The 23,387-nt window shown below is 41.6% G+C and overlaps 1 protein-coding gene across 4 annotated transcripts; it reads left to right on the plus strand.

Moving 5' to 3' along the window:
* Positions 1–970: 970 nt before the first annotated feature.
* On the plus strand, positions 971–21,687 carry spry4 (sprouty homolog 4 (Drosophila)). 4 transcript variants are annotated; one of them, XR_013888444.1, is made up of 2 exons: positions 971–1,140; positions 12,646–12,881. XR_013888444.1 is itself a non-coding variant. In XM_080201321.1 (2 exons), the coding sequence occupies exon 2, from the start codon at positions 16,771–16,773 to the stop codon at positions 17,698–17,700; it is 930 nt and encodes a 309-aa protein (XP_080057447.1). In that variant the 5' UTR covers positions 971–1,140; positions 16,740–16,770; the 3' UTR covers positions 17,701–21,687. The 4 variants fall into 4 exon arrangements, 3 of the variants coding, with proteins under 3 accessions (XP_080057447.1, XP_080057448.1, XP_080057449.1); XM_080201321.1 differs by lacking the exon at positions 12,646–12,881 and adding an exon at positions 16,740–21,687; XM_080201322.1 differs by lacking the exons at positions 971–1,140; positions 12,646–12,881 and adding exons at positions 14,639–14,971; positions 16,740–21,687.
* The last annotated feature ends 1,700 nt before the right edge of the window (positions 21,688–23,387 follow it).

The following is a 23,387-nucleotide window of genomic DNA, read 5'->3' on the forward strand; positions in this document are numbered from 1 at the left end:
TCAAATGTCAGACTGGGTTTCGAAGTCAAAGCTGGTGTATCTGCCTCTCATACCATGTGCTGGAGGTCTTGTGGCACAGTGGTAGAGTCCATTCCTCTGGACCACAAGCTGCAGGTTCAAGTCTAATGCTTGGGCTTTCTTGACCATGGAAGGAGCATTCATAACATGGGTTCGATGGGCTGATATACAGTTCAGAAACCTTCCACCACTAATACACAAGGGAGGGGGGAGGTGGTGGGGGGGGGGGGTGCGAGGTGGGGTGGAATGTGAAAATACAGTTAAAATAACATGTTGGCACAGTGGTATAGTGGTTAGCACTGCTGCGTTACAGTGCAAGGGACGCAGGTTCCATTCCTGGCTTGGGCCACTTTCTGTGTGGAGTTTGCACATTCTCCCCATGACTGCCTGGGTTTTCTCCAAGTTCTCCTGTTTCCTTCAACAGTCCAAAAGACGCGCTGGTTAGGTGCATTGGCCATGCTAAATTCTCCTTCAGTGTACCTGAACAGGTATTGGAGTACGGCGACTGGGAGATTTTCACAGTACCTTCACTGCGGTGTTAATGTTAGCTACTTGTGAGGCTAATAAATAAACTTTAAGAATACCATGAGCGTAGGAACAGGAGTAAACCCTTCAATCTGCCCCACCATTCATCAGGATCCAGGCTGCTCTGTCATCAGAACAATCCTCCACTTTCCATCAGAATAAACTTCAGAACCGAGTGGAGCTTTTTGTTCAAAATGAGAAAAGAAAACTAGCTGACCTCTCCTAATGTTCCCAGCTCAACTTCCCACCTCTACCCTCTCTCAATCTTACAAGGGGCTGAAACCAAAATTCATGGCGTCTGGTGAACAAGAGCTGCCCGATAGAATTCGTGGTTGCTAAGTACTAGAATGGTGTATTTGTTGTTATTGGAGGATGTATAGCCTCTCCTCCCATCCCTCTTGTTTGTATAGTCCCCGATCCTTCCGGGGCTGTTAAAAAAAAGAGGATGATTGACAGGAACAGCACGCGAACAATAAACAGCGGCGAAGATACATGGAGAGAGCCTTTCTCAGTTGGAAAGCAGCACAAAGACCAATCGAAAGAATACGAGAGAAACTCCCAAGATCCACTGGCCAGGCTCCCTGGTCCCGTTTCACGGTGAGTGCCTTTGACTTCTGAACTAAATAAATGTCCCTTCTTAAAGACTGCTTTACAGCAGAGGCGACTGACTGGCCCTCCTGCTCTCTGCCAATTCCAGTCAGAATAAAACACGGATTTCGACTATAGGAAGAAATTAATAATTCCTGAATGCACGATTATTGTTCAAATCTAACCTGTATTGAACTTATATTTAAAACAAAAGCAGTGGGTGTGTGCAAACCACCCGTTTTTAAGATGTGTCGCTCAAGTAGCTTCTGGGATACAGGTTTTAACTTTCACAATTCGCATTAAAAGTGAGAACTTCCCTCTTTCCCACCATGTTTAATTCACGTTAAACTTATAAAACAAACTCTCGCCAGCATTGTCTTGTTTCCTCTTTGACAAACCTGGGTTCAGTGATTTTTGAATGAACTTCTCTCCGGAGCCAATGTTTTCAACTGAAACTCTCGCTTGAGTGCGATCACTGACTAACAGCTCGCCTGTGTTTTTCAATATAATTCCATTCTCAGCTGGAGAAAGTAACGCGTGTTTGTAAATTAAATCCGAAAGCTGGAAGTGCAAAAATAGGGAGTGTTTCAATTTAAAAAAAATATTTAACTTGAACCATATTAACTAGAAAATGGTTTGGTGACATTTCAATAATAAAGTTCCCACTTTCCAAGTTTTGACTGGGACGCACGCAGCTTTCAGCCAATTGCATTTTTTTCTGTGTGAAAGTGACATACTTGGCATTTCTTTATTTTCTCTATTTTTAAAATACTTTGGACTTTGGCTCGCAACAAATTTCTCCCTGCACGTTCAAACGGATCCTTTTTCTCCCTTCCTTTTTCTTGCCTGTGTGCGGAGTGGAGGGGGGCGGGGGGGGGGTGCGGAGAGCAGACAGTAGGATACTTTAGAGAAAATTACAATAATTTCCGTTCTGCGGTTTACTTACAAATGAACACATCCTGTCCTTTTGTGAGGCTTAGGGCGCCTGCGAGGCGGGCCGTCTGCAGCAGCATTGCTTCAAGAAAGAATTCTTGCCTTCCCCTCCCGACACATACAAATTCAGCCTTACTCTCCCGTGCTGCTACCTAAATATTGGCCTCCCGATGCCGCAGTCTGTATTCTGATCCGCTCAAATAAATGAAGCCGACCATTTTATTAATTTACAACGCAATTTTTTTTCGCTCTTAAGGCCCAGCACATTCCCCCCCCCCCCCACAAGTTTAGAAGCGATGTTAATCATTGCTTACCCACTGCAATTGTTCAACAATCTCCCAAGATTATTGTCCCTCGCCTCTTCACCATGTCGAGAGATTAAGGGTCAAGTTGTAATTTTTTTTTTCCCCCTTTGGGTTCACAACAAGGAGAGAGAGAAAAAAAGCTTTCTTCTTTTGTCTGTTGTGAAAAATGGAGTGCTTTATTGAAGGTAAACTAATGCAATAGGATTGTAAACTCTTGTCAGAATGTGAGGTTAAAAAAAAACACAGCTACCACTTTCATTCCGCCCCCCCCCACGCCCAGTACGTGCCCTGAACTTGGCAGATCTACACACATGAAGCCTTGAGGTGGTGTGACCTTTTCATTCTGTATGTGCTAAATCAGTCCCCGTGGTTGGGATTGCTAGTTTACAGTTGTTCCAAATCACACTCCCTTTTATTTTGTTAAATAAAGCAAGATTCCGGGAGTTTTCCGGATGCTTTGGTGACTGCTTGCTGCATTCTCCCTGTCTATTGTTATACTGGCTTTGTGATGGCCAAATAATTGAAATACCAATTTTTATTACATGTGATCCTCATTTTTTTAAATTAGCGTTTTGGGGATTTTCAATTCTGTGTTGGTTCTATTTTCCCAATAAACCGCCCCCACTCCCCCCCATCTCCAAAACTAATGCCATTGATCATCTGTGATAGGGTACAGGAACACCAAATGCAAAGGATTTGCTGGGGGAAAGTTGAGGAAAGGACATCTGTCATAATTATTTGAATCATATTTTCATAGTAGCCTCGAGGTCATATGTACTTTCTAACTTGTGCATTAAGTATCTCTGGATAGTTTATTTGAATCCTCAGTTATAATCCTCAATTAAAAGAAACATTATTGCTAAAGTTGTGCTGGTAGCAGTGTTAATGTAGCAATGCCTCAGTTCATTACCAAAAACACACTGGTGCTTTAACATTTAAAAATTGATAAATTTTTTAGCCATTCTTGGGATGTAGGTGTCACTGGCCGGGCCAGCATTTATTGCCCCTCCCTAATTACTCTTGAACTGAGTAGCTTGTTAGGACGTTTTAGAGGGCATTTAAGAGGCAAGAATATTGCTGTGGACCTGGAGTCATATATAAGGCCTGACTAGGTAAGGGTGGTAACTTTCCTGCCCTAGAGGATATTTGTGAACCAGATGGGTTTTTACAACAATTCATGGTCATCCTTAGACTTTTTTTTCATTGAATTAAATTTCACCATCTGCCAGAGTAGGATTTGAACCCGAGTCCCCAGAACATTATCCAAGGCTCTGGATTACTAATACCACTAAGCCATCAGGCAGCATGGTGGCACAGTAGTTAGCACTGCAGCTTCAGAGTGCCATGGACCTGGGTTCGATTCACAGCTTGGGTCACTGTCCGTGAGTAGTCTGCATGTTATCCCAGTGCGGGCGTGGGTTTCCTCCGGGTGCTATGGTTTCTTCCCACAGTCCGAAAGAACTGCTGATTAGGTGCATTGGCCATGCAAAATTCTCCCTCAGTGTACCCAAACAGGCGCTGGAATGTGGCACCCAGGAGATTTTCACAGTAACTTAATTACAGTGTTAATCTAAGCCTACTTGTGGCACTAATAAATAAAGTTAAAATCATCACTTCCCACAGCACTATCAGGTTTGCCATTATTGGGCAAATGCCACCTAGGATAGCTGGAAATGTGCATTCTGACCCCTTATAACATGACTGTGATTTCCAAAACTAAATTAGGAGGTTAAGGTCATAGAATCATTAAATGGTTACAGCACAAGACGACACCATTCAGCCCATCTTGTCCATGCCAGCTCCTTGCAAAAACAGCTCAAGTTTATCACATTTCCCTCCCTTCCCTTTCTTTCTCTTATTCAATTCCCTCTTCAAATCCCTTATTGTATCTGCCTCCACCACACTCTCTCAGGCAATGCATTCCAGATCCTAACCACTCTGTGCAAAAAAAAGTTCCTCGTTGCGCTGTTGGTTTGAGTTCAGAGATTTGTGTTGCACTTAATGAAACTTCAGTGAAAACCTTACTCACCAATGCCTCCAGGAAAGTAAAGTAAATGTAAAGTTTATTTATTTGTCACAAGGAGCCTTACATTAATACTGCAATGATGTTATTGTGAAAATCCCCTAGTTGCCACATTCTGGCACCTGTTTGAGTACACTGAGGGAGAAATTAGCACGGCCAGTTTATCTAACCAGCATATCTTTGGACTGTGGGAGGATACCGGAGCACCTGGAGGAAACCCACACAGACACAGGAAGAATGTGCAGACTCCGGATAGTGATCCAAGCCGGGAATCGAATCCGGGTCCTTGGCGCTGTGAGGCAGCAGTGCTAACCACTGTGCCAGTCCATACAACGAGTTTCAGAAACAGATGGAATTATTTAAAGCTGCTTTAATATTTTCGGTGTGTGTTGGATTTTGCCAATTTGAAGCCCATTTAAAAACTGGACTCTTGTCAAGGTGGGACAGGTGAGATTCTGCACTTCATGGATTTTTATTTTACTCCATGGGCTTTCTGGCATGTTGTTCAGGATACTAATATCTTTCAGAGTGGATGAAGGTAAATTTGACAGTATTTCATACAAGTGAAGAAACACCCTTGAGGTCATCTCCACTGTTGAGACAGTGTTTGTTCTGAGGGAGTATAGGGTGCCTGGGATTTTGCTGAAGCTTGTAAACTGAATTCATAAACAAGGATTATTTCTGTACTATCCTAGCATTCCACTAATATCAAACAGCTATTGTATTGTTGACAAGCTCCAACTCATTTAATAGCATCAGAAGAGATCAGAGGCGTTTTTAAAATATCTATGAAGATGCAAATAAATAACATGCTGTGCTTCAACAAGTCTTTATGCAAATCTTTGGACCATGCCACAATTGATCTGAATGCTATAAGAATTACTTAGTTTTGGACTGTTGGGGTGTCTTTCGCTCTTTCGTTAGTCTCAGAGTGCTTTCCAGTTCACATGAAGCTCTTTCATCTGATGGGTTGAGCTCTGTCTTTCTTCAGCACGGCTGCTGTCAATGCATTTCCTATTTCAAACAGCAAGTAGGCAAAAAGTTTGGATTTATGCAACACAATCTCAGAGCGCCCCAAAGCATTGACAACCAGTCAAGTATTTTTCAAGTGCCATCACTGTTGTTATGTAGTGAAGTACAACACCCAGCTTGTGCAGAGCAGCATCCCATAAGCAACAATGGGATAAATGTGCAGATGATAGTGATGAGGAGGTATTGTTTTACAATAGGCCTGGCTGGGTTACTTGCCTCCCATTGCCCTGGCATTCTCAGTAATGAAGCTGAGATTGTTAACTTAATATTTCATGGTATTTTTCAAAAAAACCTAAATTGCTTTGCATATCTTTCTAAGTGTGGGGTCAGGAATTCTGTCTTTGCCTTTTTTCAGTGAAGTAAGCTATGTTCCTGATTTTGGGAGCTGTGTGCAAGTATTAAAATACAATTAATTCATGTATTTGGCAAATATAATGTTGTATTCTCATTTTTGTGAAGTATTAACAGAGCCTGCTGATTTGAACTGACTGGAAAGAAAAGTAGAAACATAGAAACTAGAAGCAGGGGTAAACCGTTCAGCCCTTCGAGCCTGTTCCACCATTCATTTTGTTCATGGCTAATCATCAAAATCAATATCCTGATCCCATCTTCCCCACTATATCCCTTGATCCCTTTGGCCCCAAGGGCTTTATCTAATTTCTTCTTGAAATCACGCAATGTTTTGACCTTAATTACATTCTGTGGTAGTGAATTCCCCACATTCCGCACTCTTCGGTGAAGAAATTTTCCTCACCTCAATCCTAAAAGGTTTATCCCTTATCCTCAAATTATGACTCCTCGTTCTGGACTCACCCACCATCAGGAACATTTTTTCTGAATCTACCCTGTCTAACCCTATTAGAATGTTGTAAGTTTCCATGAGATCTCCCTCACTCTTCTAAACCCTAATGAATACATTCCTAACCAACTTAGTCTCTCCTCATATGACAGACCTGCCATCCCAGAAATCAGCCCAGTAAACCTTTGCTGCACTCCCTCTGTAGCAAGGACCATATATAATAATTTCTGAAATTGTTCTACCGGTTTCAGCAGCTAATTTATTAAAGATAGAGTTGATTTTAAAGTTTCTTGCCTTCTGATTAATACAATTTAGCATTAGTTTGAGCATTTCTCCAGAGTTTTTCAAATTTTATTTTAACGTCAAGTTTTGGATTCTTGAGAATACTGCGAAACTGAATACTTTTCCATTCTCAGCACACTGGGTTACCATCAATTACTGTCAGTTCAGATTATCGTGTGAACAGATGAAGAATAAATCTTTCTCTGCTCTTATCCAAAAATGCTCCGTCTCCTCAATCTCGGCCTCAGACACACACCCCTTACGAACACATCTCTGCTGAAATCTCTGTGGTTTGTTTAGGATTGCCAGGTTTTTTGCATTGAACTGTGGATACTTTTGTACTCAGGCTTTGTGTCTATTTGGAACTGGATCAAAGTTATCCCGAATTGTTATATGTTCACTCCTCACAGCCAGCAGAGAGGGAGGAACCTTTGCCCATCGGTCTGAATGTTAGCTGAGCTTTAGATTCCAGAGTGGAGAGGACTGTTTGCAAATACATGCTGCAACACCCATCATCTGTTATTTAAGAAGTCTCACAACACCAGGTCAAAGTCCAGTAGGTTTATTTGGTATCACAAGCTTTCGGAGCTCTACTCCTTCCTCAGGTGTGCGGAGGGTTGGGTTGACAAACACAGCAAATATAGACTGAGACTCAACTGCAAGATATTATCATTACCATTATCTTGCAGTTGAGTCTCAGTCTAAATTTGCTGTGTTTGTGAACCCAACTCTCCATTCACCTGATGAAGGAGCAGTGCTCCAAAAGCTCATCTTACCAGATTAACCTGGTGTTGTGAGACTTCTTACTGTGCCCACCCCAGTCCAAATTCAGCATCTCAACACCATGTCCGTTATTTAAAATTCACGTAAAATAATAGTAGCATTTTAATGCAATTTAGCATGGTTCAGTGCTAGCAGCTGAAACATGGAGGCACCGACACAAGAGTACGAATGGCCTCCTACAGATCTGCATGATTCTCATAATCACTGTTGGCGTGATTGACTCAGACTGTGTGTTATGCTTTTTTTTTATGGAAGGTCACTTGGTAATGGTGAAGAGGGAGTACAGAAGGTTCCTTTAATAGGCACTGATAGAGTATCATTTCCTGCATACTATATTCTGGCTATAGGAAACAAATTAGTTCATCATTCCAGTTTACTATTAATATAAGTGCATTGCAGCAAGTTTCGCTATTTCAAGATAATAGACATATGTGCCTATAATTTCACAAAGTTACAACTCAGGCAAAAAAATTAAACTCCTACACTCAAGATGTTTGTTCTATTCTTTTTTGCCTAATTATAGATTCTAAACTTCAAAGATTGGAGTGTCACAGTGACATCTAGGCAAAAGCTAATGCTTCCCAAATGTGCTTCATACACAAAACCTTTACTGTGGCAGTCGGCTAACAGGTTAACAATTTTTTCTCACCAATTTTCTCTTTCAATTTCCTTCCTTCCTCTATTGCCTGAAGGCTTCGGCTCCTTGCTGTGATGTGATTCCAAAAGTAACAGGCACCCTCAGCACTGCACCCAAATACTGATTATTTGTGGATAATCAGTACTGTTCCTAAGAACAAGATACCAATGCAAACTCAAATCCCACTAGCTGGATATTGTCGGTGGGCTATTTGACCATGGCTAGCATCACAATCAGGCCTAATTTGGGCTGCACCAAATATCCAAAATATTTTCCCCAAGGGTCACTGCTCTGGACAATTTTCTCCCCCATACTTCGGGTTTGCGAAGGTTACTGGCATCCCAGAGTGGGATCAACAATGTGCAGTACTGAAGGAGTGCTGCACTCTGTGGCTTCTGTATGACACATTAAACTATCTGATGCAGTAAGTGAATATTGTTCAAAGAAGGACAATGAGTCTTAGCCATTTCTTCTCCCTCAGCCATTGCGACCAAAAAAAACAGATTGATTGTGTATTTATCTCATTACTGCTTCTGAACTATTTTTTATTTTCATTCATGGTATGTGTGTGTGATGCTAGCTAGGCCAGCATTGTTGCCCATCCTTATTTGCCCTTGAGAAGGTGGTGATGAGCTGCCTCCTTGAACTATTGCAGTCCAAGTGTTGTAAGAACACCCACAGTACTATTAGGAAGGGAATTCCAGGATTTTGACCCAGCAACAATGAAGGAATGGCGATAGGGTTCCAAGTCAAATTGGTGAATGATTTGGAGGGGACCTTCCAGGTGGTGGTGTTGCTATGTATCAGCTGCTCTTGACTTTCTAGCTGGTAGAGGTCACGGGTTTGGAAGGTGCTGTCAAAGGAGCCTTGCAGTGCAAATCGTAGATGGCACATCCTGCTGCCACTGCATTGTCAGTGCTGGAGGGAACGAATGTTTGTTTTGGTGGATGGGGTGCCAACCAAATGGGGTGCTTTGATGGGATTGAGTTTCTTGAGCGTTGTTTGAACTGCATTCATCCATGCAAAGGGAGAATATTCCACCATACTCCTGACTAATGCCTTGAGATGGTGGACAGCCTTTGGGGAGTCAGAAGGTAGGTTACACTCTGCTGAGTTGTGTTGAATGCAAAATGACTGCTGTATTTGTTACGTAACAGCAAACACTGCATATCAATATTATGACTATATTAGAACTCTTATTTCTGATAGGCATGGTGTGACATGCTATAAATACTGATTTGTACAATTAAATAAACTTCCATTTGGATAGAATTACCTGCTTATAGGAACAATATATATTCAGATGAAGAAAAGGCACAGTCTGTACGTTTAATTTTCTGGTTATGCTAGAATTTCAGTCCAATGATGGGGTTGCCCTTGTCATCTTTTGAACTTTTATTAGTGCTTAGCAAGCTGAAAATAATTACCAGGACACAGCAGTGCATATTAGTACTCAAACAACTTCCGTGTAAAATAGTTTCTGCTGTTTGATTGGGATTACTCAACAAAAGATTAAATTGACTGCGTGTAGCACTTTGCAAATTATTTGTTTTTATGGTATCAGTTGCAACTCAGATCCATACCATGAACTTCTTGGGAACTGAGCTTTAACCTAGCAAAGCAGACTTGTCATACTTTCTAGATTACACCTGGTTGAAATGGCCAGTGAATGAACTTAGTGTTATTGGATCTTTATTTATTCTGACCCATGAGAATTGGACATTTTGTTTCATACATGGAGTGCGGAATTACTATTCCCAATGGGGCTTTCAAGGCAAAATAAACTGCGATTGTAAAAAGAAACTTAAATTTGCATCATACAGAGGGTGAAACAGAATTGATGGTAAACAATGACTGATTTTGGACAGTGTAAATTCACATCTGATAACAATTGGTTAAGAATCATAGATTGCTACAGCATAGAAAGGAGCCATTTAGTCCATCATGCCTGTACTAGCACCTCCCTCTGCTATTTCCCCACAGCCCTGTTCAATTTCTCCCTCCCAAGTCTTTATCCATTCTTTTTAGAATGTTACTATTGAATCTGCTTCCACCCCTCTTTCAGGCAGTGCATTCCAGGTCAGAACGACTCACTGTAAAATAATGTTTCCGATTCTTTTGCCAATCACCTTAAATCCATTGGCTAATGACTCTCATGCTACTGGAAGCAGATTGTCTTCAATTACACTACCAAAGTATTTCATGGCTATAATGACCACTATCAAATCTCCTCTTGACCTTTTCTGCTCTAAGGTGAACAACTCTAATCTTTCAAAATATTAAAAATTATTTCCAATACAGACAGGTCATTAGGCCCTACAGACTCGTGTTGCTGTTTATGCTCCACCTGAGCCACATCCCTTCCCTATTTATCTTAGGATATATCCTGATTTAAAGTATTACTTAGTTAGATGAGGATCAGTAATGGAAGCTTCCGGACCATTACCAAATTTGCTGAATTATGATAACGTCATCATTTTCTAACTACTCGTATCAGACCAAAATATTTACTCCTTTGGTTGCTTAAATAGGTCAAGTTAGGTAGTAGTTAGAATCTGAATAGGCAAAAGTAATTTTCACAGTAAACTTCATTGATGATTTAAAAAGAACCTTAAGATAAATGTGCACGAGACACAACAACTGGAGGTAGAAACATTCACATTACAGTTCCACCGCGAACAATCTGCCACTTCAAAAATATTTTTAATTAAAAGTACGTATTCAATTGATGCCAAGCGGCACAGCACCCCTGCTGTATAGCAAGGGACTGGCATTGTTTGATGTGGGTGGGCTCTGTGTGCTCAATCTGCACGTTCCCGCCCACCTGCATCCTCATTCTATGTTCCAGCCCCTGCATGGTAGAGAGGCAGAAGCATAGTCTCTCGGTGGCATCTGTCACTCGAGCTGGTGTGTAGAGAGAGGAAAATCTGTGTGGATTAAGGGGGCACGTAAGTGGAAACTGCTTTCATGTAAAGTACCGGCTGCAGGGATAGATTAGTACTTGCACTTGTTTTGTGATTCTTTTATTAACAACAGATCAAATATACAGGATGTCCTGTTTTTATATGCCTATTGATGCTAATAAGCAATGATTTGAATCTCCCTTTATTTTCAACCCAACATTGTGGCACATTACAGCAAGACTTGTCAATCTCACAGCAATTTTATACGACAGCAGGGACCTGAGAGGATGCCGAAAGATAAACTTTGGAACTTTAATGGTTTCATTCTGTGAGTTTCTAAGGTGCCTAAGGAAGAGGTTAATGCCTTCGGAAACCTGTGCAGCGTTATGTATTATTACTCAGGGTTTTACAATAATGTAAACTGTAAATCAGAATTTGTAATACAACCTGCCAGTGAAACCTGGAATTGAAAATATGAAGAGAAACAATCTGCTTTAAATACTTTAATTGAAAGCAGATTGGAGCATTTTAAATGCTAGTACGGTAATGGTGTTAAGCTGGATGATTGTAGATTGCTAGGGTGAGATATGACTAATAATACGAGTTATTGTAAAAAAAACTGTGAAAATTTGAAACGTTATAACTCTCCAATATTTTGCTTTATTAACCTTCATTGCTGATTATTACATTGAGCCGGTTGCCTGTATTCTTCCTTGGTTTAGCAAAACACAAGTTCAGAAAAGTTCTGTCAGTTCTCAGCTCCCACACTCCCAATGCACAACCTATGTGCATAATTGTACATATCTTGCGGTTCAGTTGATTTACTAAACTTTACTTACTATTTGTGATGTCCTTTGAACTACTTGAATTGTGCTATGACCGTGGAACACACTTTCCAATATCCATTGTTCTTGCCTCGGTTGGAGTGTGCCTCACTGTGTTACACTTCAGTAAATTTGTTGGTGGATTTCAAAGCTTATCACTCACATTGTGCTTATTCTGCATCTGGGAATTGCCGTCCATGTCTGTGCTTGAATCAATGATTAAGTGGAACCACTGATTGATAGTTGAACACCTGCATAACCCTTAATTGAAAAAGATTGGGGGTAATGGTGCGGTTTAAGAACAGAGCCCTTTCACCTCTGGGACCTGAATTCAAATTGAGCAGGTACTGGTGGAATAAGATTCTCCTTTCTGTTTTCTTGCACTTTAATATGCAGCTGATAGCTGGCATACACACTCTGTCATTGGCTACGTTGCTATGTATAAATGATTCAACCTGCAGGGAACCAATGGCACCACAAAATTAGGCATCTTAAACTGCTGTTAAGAGCTAGCATGGGTGGCTGTGTAATCAAATCTCTGAACTATCCAGCAGTTGAGCTGACTTATAGAGACTAGCCAAATAAAAGAGAGTGGGACATAGACTTTTCTTCCCCAAGACAAAGACAAATGTCCAACTCAGTAAAGCCATGCCCAGAGCAAAGCAATCTCCCTAAGTCAGCATGTATAGGCAAATTTACTCAAAGATCAGAAGGGTGGCTACTGTTGGAAATGTGACCACTCTCAGTTTATACAGTAGGAACAATTTTAGAACTGGAGGTGTCCTGCTAACTTATTGATTTTGTGAGATAAGGGCTAACTTGAACTTCAGTAGAATATTGACATATTGCCAAGGAGAAAGTGGGAAGCAATACATTTTGAATCAGTTTCAGATCTTCTGGAAATTTGTTAATCGGTATTCATTTTAGTTTGTGTGTTAATCAGTTGAATTGATAATTCTTTGTAAGATGTACTCAACTGGTTTTGTTTTCCAGTTGACGTGTGGGGGTGAAAAGGTTCTTCCAAAAAGGTGTTTATTACAGAATCCAGGAGTGCAGCTGAGTGGAACAGTTGGTGTCAGGCTCCCAGGCCATCCAAGCCTTAGTTCTGGGCCTGACTGCAGGGTGCCCTTTTGAAATTAGATTTAAGTTGTATCTTAAACAATGCTTCATGGTGATGTTATTTTCCCAAAATGGAAAAACGTACTATTCCTCAGTACCCATGTCTTAGTGTCCCATTTTAGATGGGGTTTGTTTAACGTTTTACTTTTATTGTATTTTTAGACATAAAAATTAAAGTGTTAGTTTGATTCAGTTTGATTTCTGATCCAGTTATTATCTATTCATTTAAGATTGTGATGGTGACATATTAATAAGAGCACATTTGTGGTATTTTGCACCAGATGAGTAGAAATTTCCTTCACTGAATTAATGGGAAGAGAGAAGTCTTTGTCCCTACTCAAATTCTACCTCTTAGCTACTGATTCTGTCCTTCCCCCAGCAACTCGAAGGCTGAACCAGACTGTTTGCAATTTTTGCGATTTTAGTTAGCTCTGAGATGAAGGTCTTATCTCACGTGTCACCCCGTCAATACGACACCCCTCATTCCATCATCCACCTGCCGCTGAAACCCACATCCGTGTCTTTGTTACCTCCGGACTTGACTATTCCAAAGCACCCTTGGCTCTCCTCCCGATAAACTTGAAGTCATTCAAAACTTTGTTGCCCATGTTTACTTGAAACAAGTCCCACTCACCCAACTCCCCTATGCCTGCTGATCTACATTGGATCCAAGTTAAGTAGTACCTTGACTTTTGAAATTCATATCCTTCATTTTAATTCCCTCCATGGCCACCCATCCCCGTCCCTTCCCCTCATATCTCTTCTCTGGGTTTTACAGTTCCTCGAGGTATAGGCACTTCCCTCATTATGGCCTTGAGTTTTCCAGATTTGAATCAGTCCCCTACTGGCAACCCTGCTTTCAGCTGCCTCGGCCCCTGGCACTGAAATTCTCTCTGCCTCTCTTGTCATTCTTTAAGTCTTTTCTTAACATCGATCTCTTTGCCCAAGGTTTTGGTCATTTAAGCTGATATCACCTTATGTGGCTTGGTGTCAAATGTTGCTTTATTACGCCCCTTTTGATTTGATTTATTATTGTCACTTGTATTGGGATACCATGAAAAATATTTGTTTCTTGCGCGCTATACAGACAATGCATATCCGTACACAGAGAAGGAAAAGAGAGGGTGCAGAATGTAATGTTGCAAGATGTAGAGAAAGATCAGCTTAATAAAAGGTGTATTTGAAGCATATCGGGGCGTTTTATTGTGTTGCATACGCTATATCGATGCAGGTTATTGTTGAAGGTGAAAAGCTGGGGTCTCCGCATTGACTTTGCTGCATTGCTATTCAAGAGAGCATTATTTGCAGAGCTTTGTTACAGAAGGTTTGTTACAATCCCACTCACTTGTCAGGGACATGTTAAGACTGCAGCAATAAATGCTCAGATACAGAATGTGACTGCGGTACTAAATCTCCAGTAAAGAGTGTGCTGAAAGGGTGACGCTATCAGTCACATCCACTCACTGTCTCTCTCCATTCTGCAACACACAGCAACCTCCGAGAAAAATCTCAATGAACGCCGTTACAGCCAATCAGCGCGCGGGCTCTGCAAGCCCACCCCCGGTTGCCCAATCGGCCGTGACCGGATAAGGCACTTCCTCTTTCATTAGCCAATCGGCGCTTGAGCGAGTACCTCCCCGCGCCCTATGGCAGGCCGGCATGCAAATAAGGCCGTGGGAAGCGGAGGCGGGCCGCGCGGGCCGACGGGAGTTGTAGTCCAGCCAGTGTCGGCCGCGGGCAGTGTCAGGGCGCGAGTGGACTACAACTCCCAGGGAGCACCGCCAGGGCACCGCATGCGCACTGCACCCGCCGAGCCTTCCCATTCATGAGGGCGAGAGGAAAAGTAGCATTTCACTGGCAGCGGGGCTGATGGACGGGGCTGAGCTGGAGACTCTGCAGTTTATCAATGATTCATCCACAATCTCCAATGTGAAGCTGCAAAACCATCTGCAATGTCCCCTGATGGTTACTGGTGCGGTGTGGGGAGTTACTAAGCTTATTGATGCATTCTTTGTACATTCGATATTAATTTAAAACAAAATTAAGGCAAATACTACCCTCCCATCCCCTGCCAGCCGTTTTCATTCACAAAATTACGCAGAATCCGCCACTGTGCGCCCTCACGCCATCTACAAAGCAGAACATCCCCCATTGCACCTGGGTGTTAGCGAAGCTAGTTATCATTCTGGGGACGTTTGAAGTAAGTATGTTTTATTTATCGCAGTTGCACATTTTTTTGAGGTTAATGTTGCAATATTGCGACTCCTTCCCTCCTGTAAATTAAACAACGCATCTTCAACCTAGCAAGGATTGTATCAGAACTATTTCTTATTTTGTTTTAAAAAATAATTTGTTGAATGAATGCTTTCTCTGAACAGATTTCAAAGAGATGGAAGTGCTCAAATCAGCTTAAATCTTGAAAGAGACTGACTGCATTTGCAGAGCCCCGAATTCACTTTCAATGTGTTTTCTCTTTCCAGTCCATGTTAAACATTTCGACAGGAAACAGGGCGAAAGAACCCGCAGTCTCTCACACGCACCCGGGGCTGTTAATCGTGTTTTTTAAAAAAATATGCCCTGGTGTCTTGTTCGTATTAAAACTACGGCGGGATTTAAAAGACGTTTCCCAGCTGATGTATCAAAATAAGTGGAGGTTGACTTTATTGTGTAAACCCCGGCTTCCCGCAATTACAAATGAGGGTTATTATGATAATATAGTTCATTGTTTCTTTCAATGGCTCGAATCGATTATTCAGATGGATGGAAAACACATTCTGGCCACCCGGAGTGCTGCCAAATGGCCCCATTCATTAATCGGCAATTTTATGAATGAAATTCCATTATTGACTGCGCCCGAGACGCAGACTCCCGTCTTCATAGTTAAAATGATAACGGCGATTCATCCTTCCATATCATGGTGTGCCTGCTCAGTGTATTATTTAGAAGGTATAATATTGTTCCATTTAAAACATAGCCCGTTGTATGGTTTTCTTTGACAGTAAATGGATGGATACATCTCTCTTTTTTTTCAATGCCATCCCTGTTGAAAAGGGGGCATTTTAACTCATGGAATATTGCTTGAATACTTCAAGAGGAAACATCTAATCTGTTCCTGTACAGGAGACCCATTTAATCTGGGGCGTTTTTTTGATCTTACCTTGAAGATTTTATATATAATATGTATATGTACTCTCCACTTTTGCTCTTTGTACATGCATTCACATGCTTGTATTTAATGCAAACATTTGGAGGAGAATGTCCCCAGATTTTATACCCAGCTCTCCCCCACGCCCCTCCCTCCCTGGGCTACTGCAGTAACTCGGGTTATTATGGATGACAGTCGGCATCTTCAGTGCGAACGAACGGGAGAGGAATCAGAGGGTAAGATTGAAGAAAATATACAAATGGAAGGATAGATCCCTGGCCTGAAATATCTTTCTGGTCACCGATTGATATAACTGAGGATGAGACGGAAAATTATGAGTTTGAAAGGATTATTTTTTAAAAAACAAAGAATCTTCCTTCAGGGCCTTGAGTTATTTGTATGAAGTTTTTTTTCTTTTGTTCTGTTGTTTATTTGTCATAACTTGGGTCGCAGGAGCGAAGACGACAAGCCAAGTAATGTAGCTGCAAATGCGATTATTAAGGTTAATCTTGAGTCAGGACTGGCGATTTGCTTTGATTGACATTGCTGAGGTTTGACCGAGAAGGGCATGTGACCTGCGCAACAAATAGATGGGAAATTCAGCCAGAGTTGACAAATGAATCCTTGAACGGTGAGGGAAGCAACGCTATGATCTGTGACCTGCCTTGAGAGACTCCCCAAAGCTAAGGATTTCACTGGTAATGCTTAAAGCGATTTGAATTCTTGCTCTGGTCAGGTGGTTTTACAGAATGTGGGTGGGTTTTGTGTTAATGTTGCAGGAGCTGTGTTTCAATATATCATTGTCTAATTCTCTTTGTGTTAGGAGCTGGAAGTCTGATTGAGGATTGAATCCAATGGAGCGCCGAGTCTCTCTGGGTGGCAATGCTGGAAATGCCACCTCGGTGTTCCAACCCTTCCTGGATGGCCGCTTGCCCTACGGCAGATTGCAACACACCACCATCCTGCCCATGGACCAAATGAAGCCGAACCGGCTGGAGAACGATTACGTGGAGAACCCCATTGCCAGCCAGCCCAGCAGAAGCCCCCAGGCCCACAGCGGGGCCGCCCAGCAGGAAGCGACGGCTGCCAGTCACCACGACCAGGGCTGCGAGCACCACGAACTCCCCCAGCAGCACCCTGCCCTGTCCTGGAGCTCCGTGACGGGCAGGCCCAGCTCCATCAGCAGCAGCAGCAGCACCTCCTCCGACCAGAGGCTCCTGGACCACGTGGCCCCTCCGCCGGTGGCCGAGCAGCAGGGCTGCCCCAGGGCCGTTCGCTCCCAGCCCAAGTCAACAGCATCCAAAGCCACCGACCTTAAAGAGACCTCCTCCCAAGGCCAGCAGACTGGCAAGCACATGTTGTTATGTGAGGGCTGCGGGAAGTGTAAGTGCAACCAGTGCACCTCGCCCAGAACTCTGCCATTCTGCTGGCTCTGCAGTCAGAGATGCCTGTGCTCCCCCCAGAAAGTTGTCAACTATGCCACCTGCATGTGCCTGGTGACAGGGGTTTTCTACCATTGCACCAATGACGATGACGAAAGATCCTGCGCCGATCACCCCTGCTCCTGTTCCCACTCTAACTGCTGTGCCCGCTGGTGTTGCATGGGCGCCATGTCGGTGTTCTTGCCTTGTTTGCTCTGCTACCTGCCTGCCACTGGATGTGTCAAACTCTCCCAAAAGTTTTACGATACTGTCAGCCGCCCAGGATGTCGCTGCAAGAATTCCAACAGTGTGTACTGCAAGGTCCCAGAGGTGTCGGCCTGTAGTGGGGAGAAACCCTCCTGATGCGGGCAGCATGTTGATGTGGTTAATGGAACTATAATTCACATCTTGTACTTTTCTAGTTCAGCCCTTTGCAAGTTCCTGCTTTCAAAAAATTACACAGTCTGTTCAGTAGTGAGTGGGCAAATCCTACCCGTCTGTGAATGGACATAATATATAATTAGATGTTTTTCAGAAGCGGTTAAATGTGGGGGTTTTGCAAAGATCTTTCTTTATTGTTGATATGTGGAGGATGTTCCTTCAGAAACCAAATGGATTAATTTTTTTGGGCAAGGCAGGCAGTGAATGGGCAGAAGTATAAATCCTAAACAACCAAAGTAACCACCTTGAACTCTCATCGTGTCATCTATTGGCTGAGATCATTCTGATAATCTTCAGGCCACTTGCTAATGCCAGTGTAGTCTGCCTTTTTTTGACACGCCAGACAGAATTTAATGAGATACATTTTGGTATGTTCTAAGATTCCGGAAGCCTCGTGGCAGTAACTGCACACACCAGGTCTTTTTAGGGAATCCATAGCAAGTATTCCCCTATATGTCCCAGTTCACATGCATTACTTTTCAGAGAATTAAAATCTGAGGTCCATGCTGTCCCGAATGAGAATGAGACAGTGGCATTTAACGTAAAATAAGCCAAATTATATTCACTACAAAATTCAGTATATTGGTTTGTCGACTGGATGAAGTAATAAGATGTCATTAGACATTTTAGATTGGAATCTTGAAGCAACAGTAGAGTATTTTTGTGCTTTTAGGTAAGGTTTCCCACTCTCTACCCAATGGACTGTTTAAGCTTTTGATGTGTTAACTCTTTGACTTTATACAACAGAATGTCATTTCCTGAATACTAGAAATCCACGGTTAAATATTTTAAAGAAATATTTTTGCGTGTGTTATTTGTCTGCAGCAAAATTTCACATTTCCTTTTTAGTCCCGATTAAGTCTGATTTCTTGTTCTTTGTGTCACAAGAGATTTTTTAACACATCAGCAGGGCCAGTGGCTAATGGGATTATTTCATCTGGTGTGAGAGATTTGTATTTCACAAGTACTACGGGCATGAGTAGATGACAGTGGCTTTTTTCAAACTAAAGTAAACCACAAAACTAACTGCTAACAATGCAATTAAAAACGTTATTGCTATATAAAAAATAATAATAATTTACAATAATTACCATGACTATAAATATGTATAAGGAGGGAGAAAAGGCACATGATGCCTTTGCATTATTTAAACAATTTGCAATTGCCCAAAAATATGTAAGTTTAGGCCCTTGAGGTTGCATGTTCAAAGATATGTGTAGCTCTATAGTTTAAACATACAGGGAGTGCTGTGCATGATGGCAAGAATTGGCAATATTTGCACCAGTTAAACTAGGAATGCTCTGTAAGACCTTGTAGTGAACAGACTAGGGAGAGTGACTGGAAACTAAAAAGCGGATACACAATTGTGATGGTTGTGATAAAAGAAAACAAAAATATTTCTACCCAAGCCTTTCTCGATATAATATACATCAATCTCTTGTCAAGCCCCTAAATAATAATAATGTTCCTAAATAATAAAATCAAACATTTTTGAATGAAATGAAAAAAAGCAAATGCACACTTGACAGTAAAATGATTTTTTTTTAAAAATTAAACAACATTTTGGTTTATCATTTGAAACTTCCTGCCATTTTAACATCTACTGAATGATAAAGATGGGTGAGAGCAATTATTGAGAAATCATTTAGCAACCCATGTCAATATTTATTCTGTTTGGAAAACTAGTAAGGAATCGGGACTAAACTGAGCAATGATTTGATGCTGATAATATTACTGGATTGTGTAGTGCCCAGGGATTGGAGGACAGATATGTTTCAGAGAATTGCATATACATACTTTTAATGATCTTAACATATCTTTTAACAATAATTATTTATTGAGAAACTCTACAAATGCAGTTTAAAATGTCAGTGAAGCTGGTTAACCCGTGAGTGCCACAATCCTCCTTCCAGTTCCCCCCTAAATATTGTTGGCAACTGAAGCGAACCCAACATTCACAATATCTGATGTGATTGCCCACAGGGGACGGAAATCCAGTTTCCAGTCTAGCATGACTAATGGAAACAGGATGTTTAGGGCCAACCAGAATAGTGATCAGCAAGAGGATGGAATACGTCTCCAGTGATGCTGCACTTAGTCCTCTTCTCACTTGGCAAGGGAAATCTGCAGTTGCAGTGTTAGTCAGAGCTGGGTTCTACCACGCGTTTGAAAGAAAGACAGTGCAGTAGCGCAGTGCTGAACATGAATGTTGAAAGAACAAAGCAGATAGTCTGAATGGAGGATGTGAAATGACAGTTTCAGGAGCCTGACGTTCCATAGACAAGTCACAGACAAGTGTTTTTCCTCTTTGTTGCTGATTCCATTTATCCAAAACTGCCGGCCTGTTGTAATGCCATTCACAAAGGAGAAATGTGTATTGTCTGATGTTTTCTTTGACAGGAGTGTAGGAGGGGGAGAGGTCCAAGGATCTTTTTGCCCTTTATCTTATCCTCCACATACACACTCTCCTTCTGTCCCAGTCATCCCTAATATGTATGCAAAATGATAACTCAAATTGAACCAGGCCAGTTGTGCTATATTTTACAGGTGCCTACGAGCAATGAAGATTACAAATAATTCAAGCAAGTCTATTTCACAATTCTCATTCTTGTTTTCAATTTCTCCATCACTTTACCCCTCCCTACTCCAATAATCCCTTTAGTCCTGCAACTCTCAGAGATATCTGCATTCGTCCAATTTCATCCTCTTGAGCTTCTCTGACTTTAATTGTTCCACCATTGATGGCTGTGCCTTCAGCTGCCAAGGACTAAAGCTCTGAAGTTTCCCCTATAAACTTCTACATCCCTCTACTTCTCTTTCCTTCTTTAAGACGCTCCTTAAAAACCTACCTCTTTGACCACACTTTTGGTCATCTGCTCTAATATCTCCATAAGAGGCTCTGTGTCAAATTTTATTGTTCCTGTGAAGCACTTTGAGCCATTTTACTATGTTCAAGGTGCTATATAATACATGTTGTTACTGTTGTTGTTTCTGGATTTCTGTTTAATGTAAAGTGGGAACTGAATGTAGGCACTTGTGTTGAATTGTATTTTTCTCATCAGCTCAGTTTGGAATTGCTGTTCCCTAATATGTGTCGCTGTTTGTACGTGCATATAAGGCCGATACAGCCTTAAAGTATTGCTCCATTCTGTTGAATGTAACATGCAGTTGTGGACCCTGTGCAAGTTCCATATGTGTGCTGTAAATACAATAGTTATAAAGACAGGTAGCTATGTTTTAAGTCCATCCTTTGGCTGAGTAGTTCTTCTGCTCCCAAGTCCTGCGACATAGTAGGTGTTTTCTTGGTACAGTGATTCAAATAAGGCACTTTCAATATATACAAAATTCTGCAATTCCATTGCCCGTGGATCCATACCCCTGTATAATTCAGTATGCGGCAACGAGAGATGGCTTGAGGTTGTAAAGAGAGCTGTTGAACATTGAGCTAATTCTCTCCCGTGATATCGTGATCGATAGTTGTGAGCATTCTTTTCCTAAACCTTTAACTGTGCCACCAAAATATTCCAATTGCATGAGAGCAAGAGAGATAGAGACAGAATTATTGTATATCCCTGCTGAATTCTGGAAAAATTCAACCGAGTTGGCATCTACCAAAATCTCCATTTGTGTGGTACTCTTTAGGACAGAACTTGAGTAATTGTGAAATTCATGTTATCAGTACCAGTCATTACAATTTCCTGTTCATGTTTAACTTGGCACCTTTGTGTTAACATGAAAAGCTGTGTAGAGTTCTGTTTCTGATTCTGTTGGAAAAGGGTTCTTGTAAGAATATTTATTTGAAGGTTCTATTTTATAGTATTTATTTTAGAATTTCTCCTTTTGTGAGATTTCCTTGAATGTGTAAAAAAGGGGAAAAAAGTGATGTATGAATGAATCAGAAAAAATATATTGATGATAAAAAAAATGTTCTGGTCTTGCAAGATTTTTTTAATATTGTTCTTCCACAGAACTTATACATTGGAATAATTTTGTTTTAGTCTGAGCTTTTCTGAATAGCACTGAATAGTGCTGTCTAGTAAGCTTAGGGGAAATATTGGTGTTGGGCTCCATCCTGACACTCCCCTCCCCCGAGTTAGCTGGGCTTGGCTCAATTGGCAATAGGGACACAACAAAAGCCCATTACAGCCCGTGATTCAAAAATAGAAATTGACCAGGTTAAAATATTGAATGAGGGTAAGATTGGTGTGCAGTAACACTCAATGGGGTAGAACGGTTAGGTACATTGGCCATGCTAAATTCTCCCGCAATGAACCCAAAGAGACGCTGGAGTGTGGTGACTAGGGGATTCAACTTCCTTGCAGTGTTAATGTAAGCCTACTTGTGATTTAACAAATAAAGTTTATATCCTCTAAACTGATCTCAGTACTTCCCCCTCCCCCCCAATTCATTGATTGGATTTGGGAAAGGCCAACATTTATCGTCCACCTTTGAATTGAATGGCTTGCTAGGTTCTTTCATTGGGCAGTTTATGAATCACCCACATTGCTGTGGGTCTCGAGTCACATCTGGACCAGTCTGGGCAAAGATAACAAATTTCCTCCCCTAAAGGGTTTTAGTGAACCAGACAATCTGATAGTTTCATGGTCATTATTACAAATACTATTTTTTTTAGTTCCAGTTTTATTAAATGAATTTAAATTTTCCAGAGTGAGATTATGATCTCATATCTCCAGATCACTTGTTCAAACCTCTGGATTACTAGTCCAGTAACAACACTTTGGAGTTTTTTAAAGGTTTACTTATTAATGTCACAGGTAGGCTTACACTGCAATGAAGTTATTGTGAAAATCCCCCAAGTCACCACATTCTGGTGCCTGTTTGGGTACATTGAGGGAGAATTTAGCATGGCCAATGCACCTCACCAGCATGTCTTTTGGACTGGTGGGGGGAAACTGGAGCACCCAGAGGAAACCCATGCAGACAAGGGGAGAACGTGCAGATTCTGCACAGACAGTGTCCCAAGTCGGGAATTGAACTCAGCTCCCTAGCACTGAGGGACAGCAGTGCTAACTACTGTGCCACTGTGGGGCTATACTCATTGGAATTCAGAAGAATGAGGGGTGATCTTACAGAAACATATAAGAATAAAAATGTTATAGAGAAGATAGAAGCAGGGATGTTACTTCCACTGGTGGGTGAAACTGGAACTAAGGGGCATGGCCTCAAAATAAGGGGGAGCAGATTTAGGACTGAGCTGAGGAGGAATTTCTTCACACAAAGAGTTGTGAATCTGTGGAATTCCCTGCCCAGTGAAGCAGCTGAGGCTACCTCATTGAATGTTTTTAAGGTGAGGATAGATAAATTTTTGAACAGTAAAGGAATTAAGGATTATGGGGAGCAGACGGGTAAGTGGAGCTGAGTCCACGAAAAGATCTTATTGAATGGTGGAGCAGGCTTGAAGGCCCAGATGGTCTACTCCTGCTCCTAGATCTGATGTTTTTATGTGCTGCCCTTTATCACTCACTGCAGCTAAGGGGAAGCTGCTTTGATTCCGGTGCCTAAGAATGATCTTTATTCAATGACAACTGTTACACGGTAACTGTATGCATGTCTGGGAATAATAGGATTGGACTGAGCAGTCCTCAATA

Source organism: Carcharhinus amblyrhynchos, chromosome 13 (genome assembly GCF_965287045.1).
Source record: "Carcharhinus amblyrhynchos chromosome 13, sCarAmb.v2.hapA, whole genome shotgun sequence".
Classification (NCBI taxonomy): Eukaryota; Metazoa; Chordata; class Chondrichthyes; order Carcharhiniformes; family Carcharhinidae; genus Carcharhinus; species Carcharhinus amblyrhynchos.

What these genes read in the sequence shown, in the direction of transcription:
- spry4 (XM_080201321.1), top strand. Translation starts at nt 16,771, where the DNA reads ATGGAGCGCCGAGTCTCTCTGGGTGGCAATGCTGGAAATGCCACCTCG.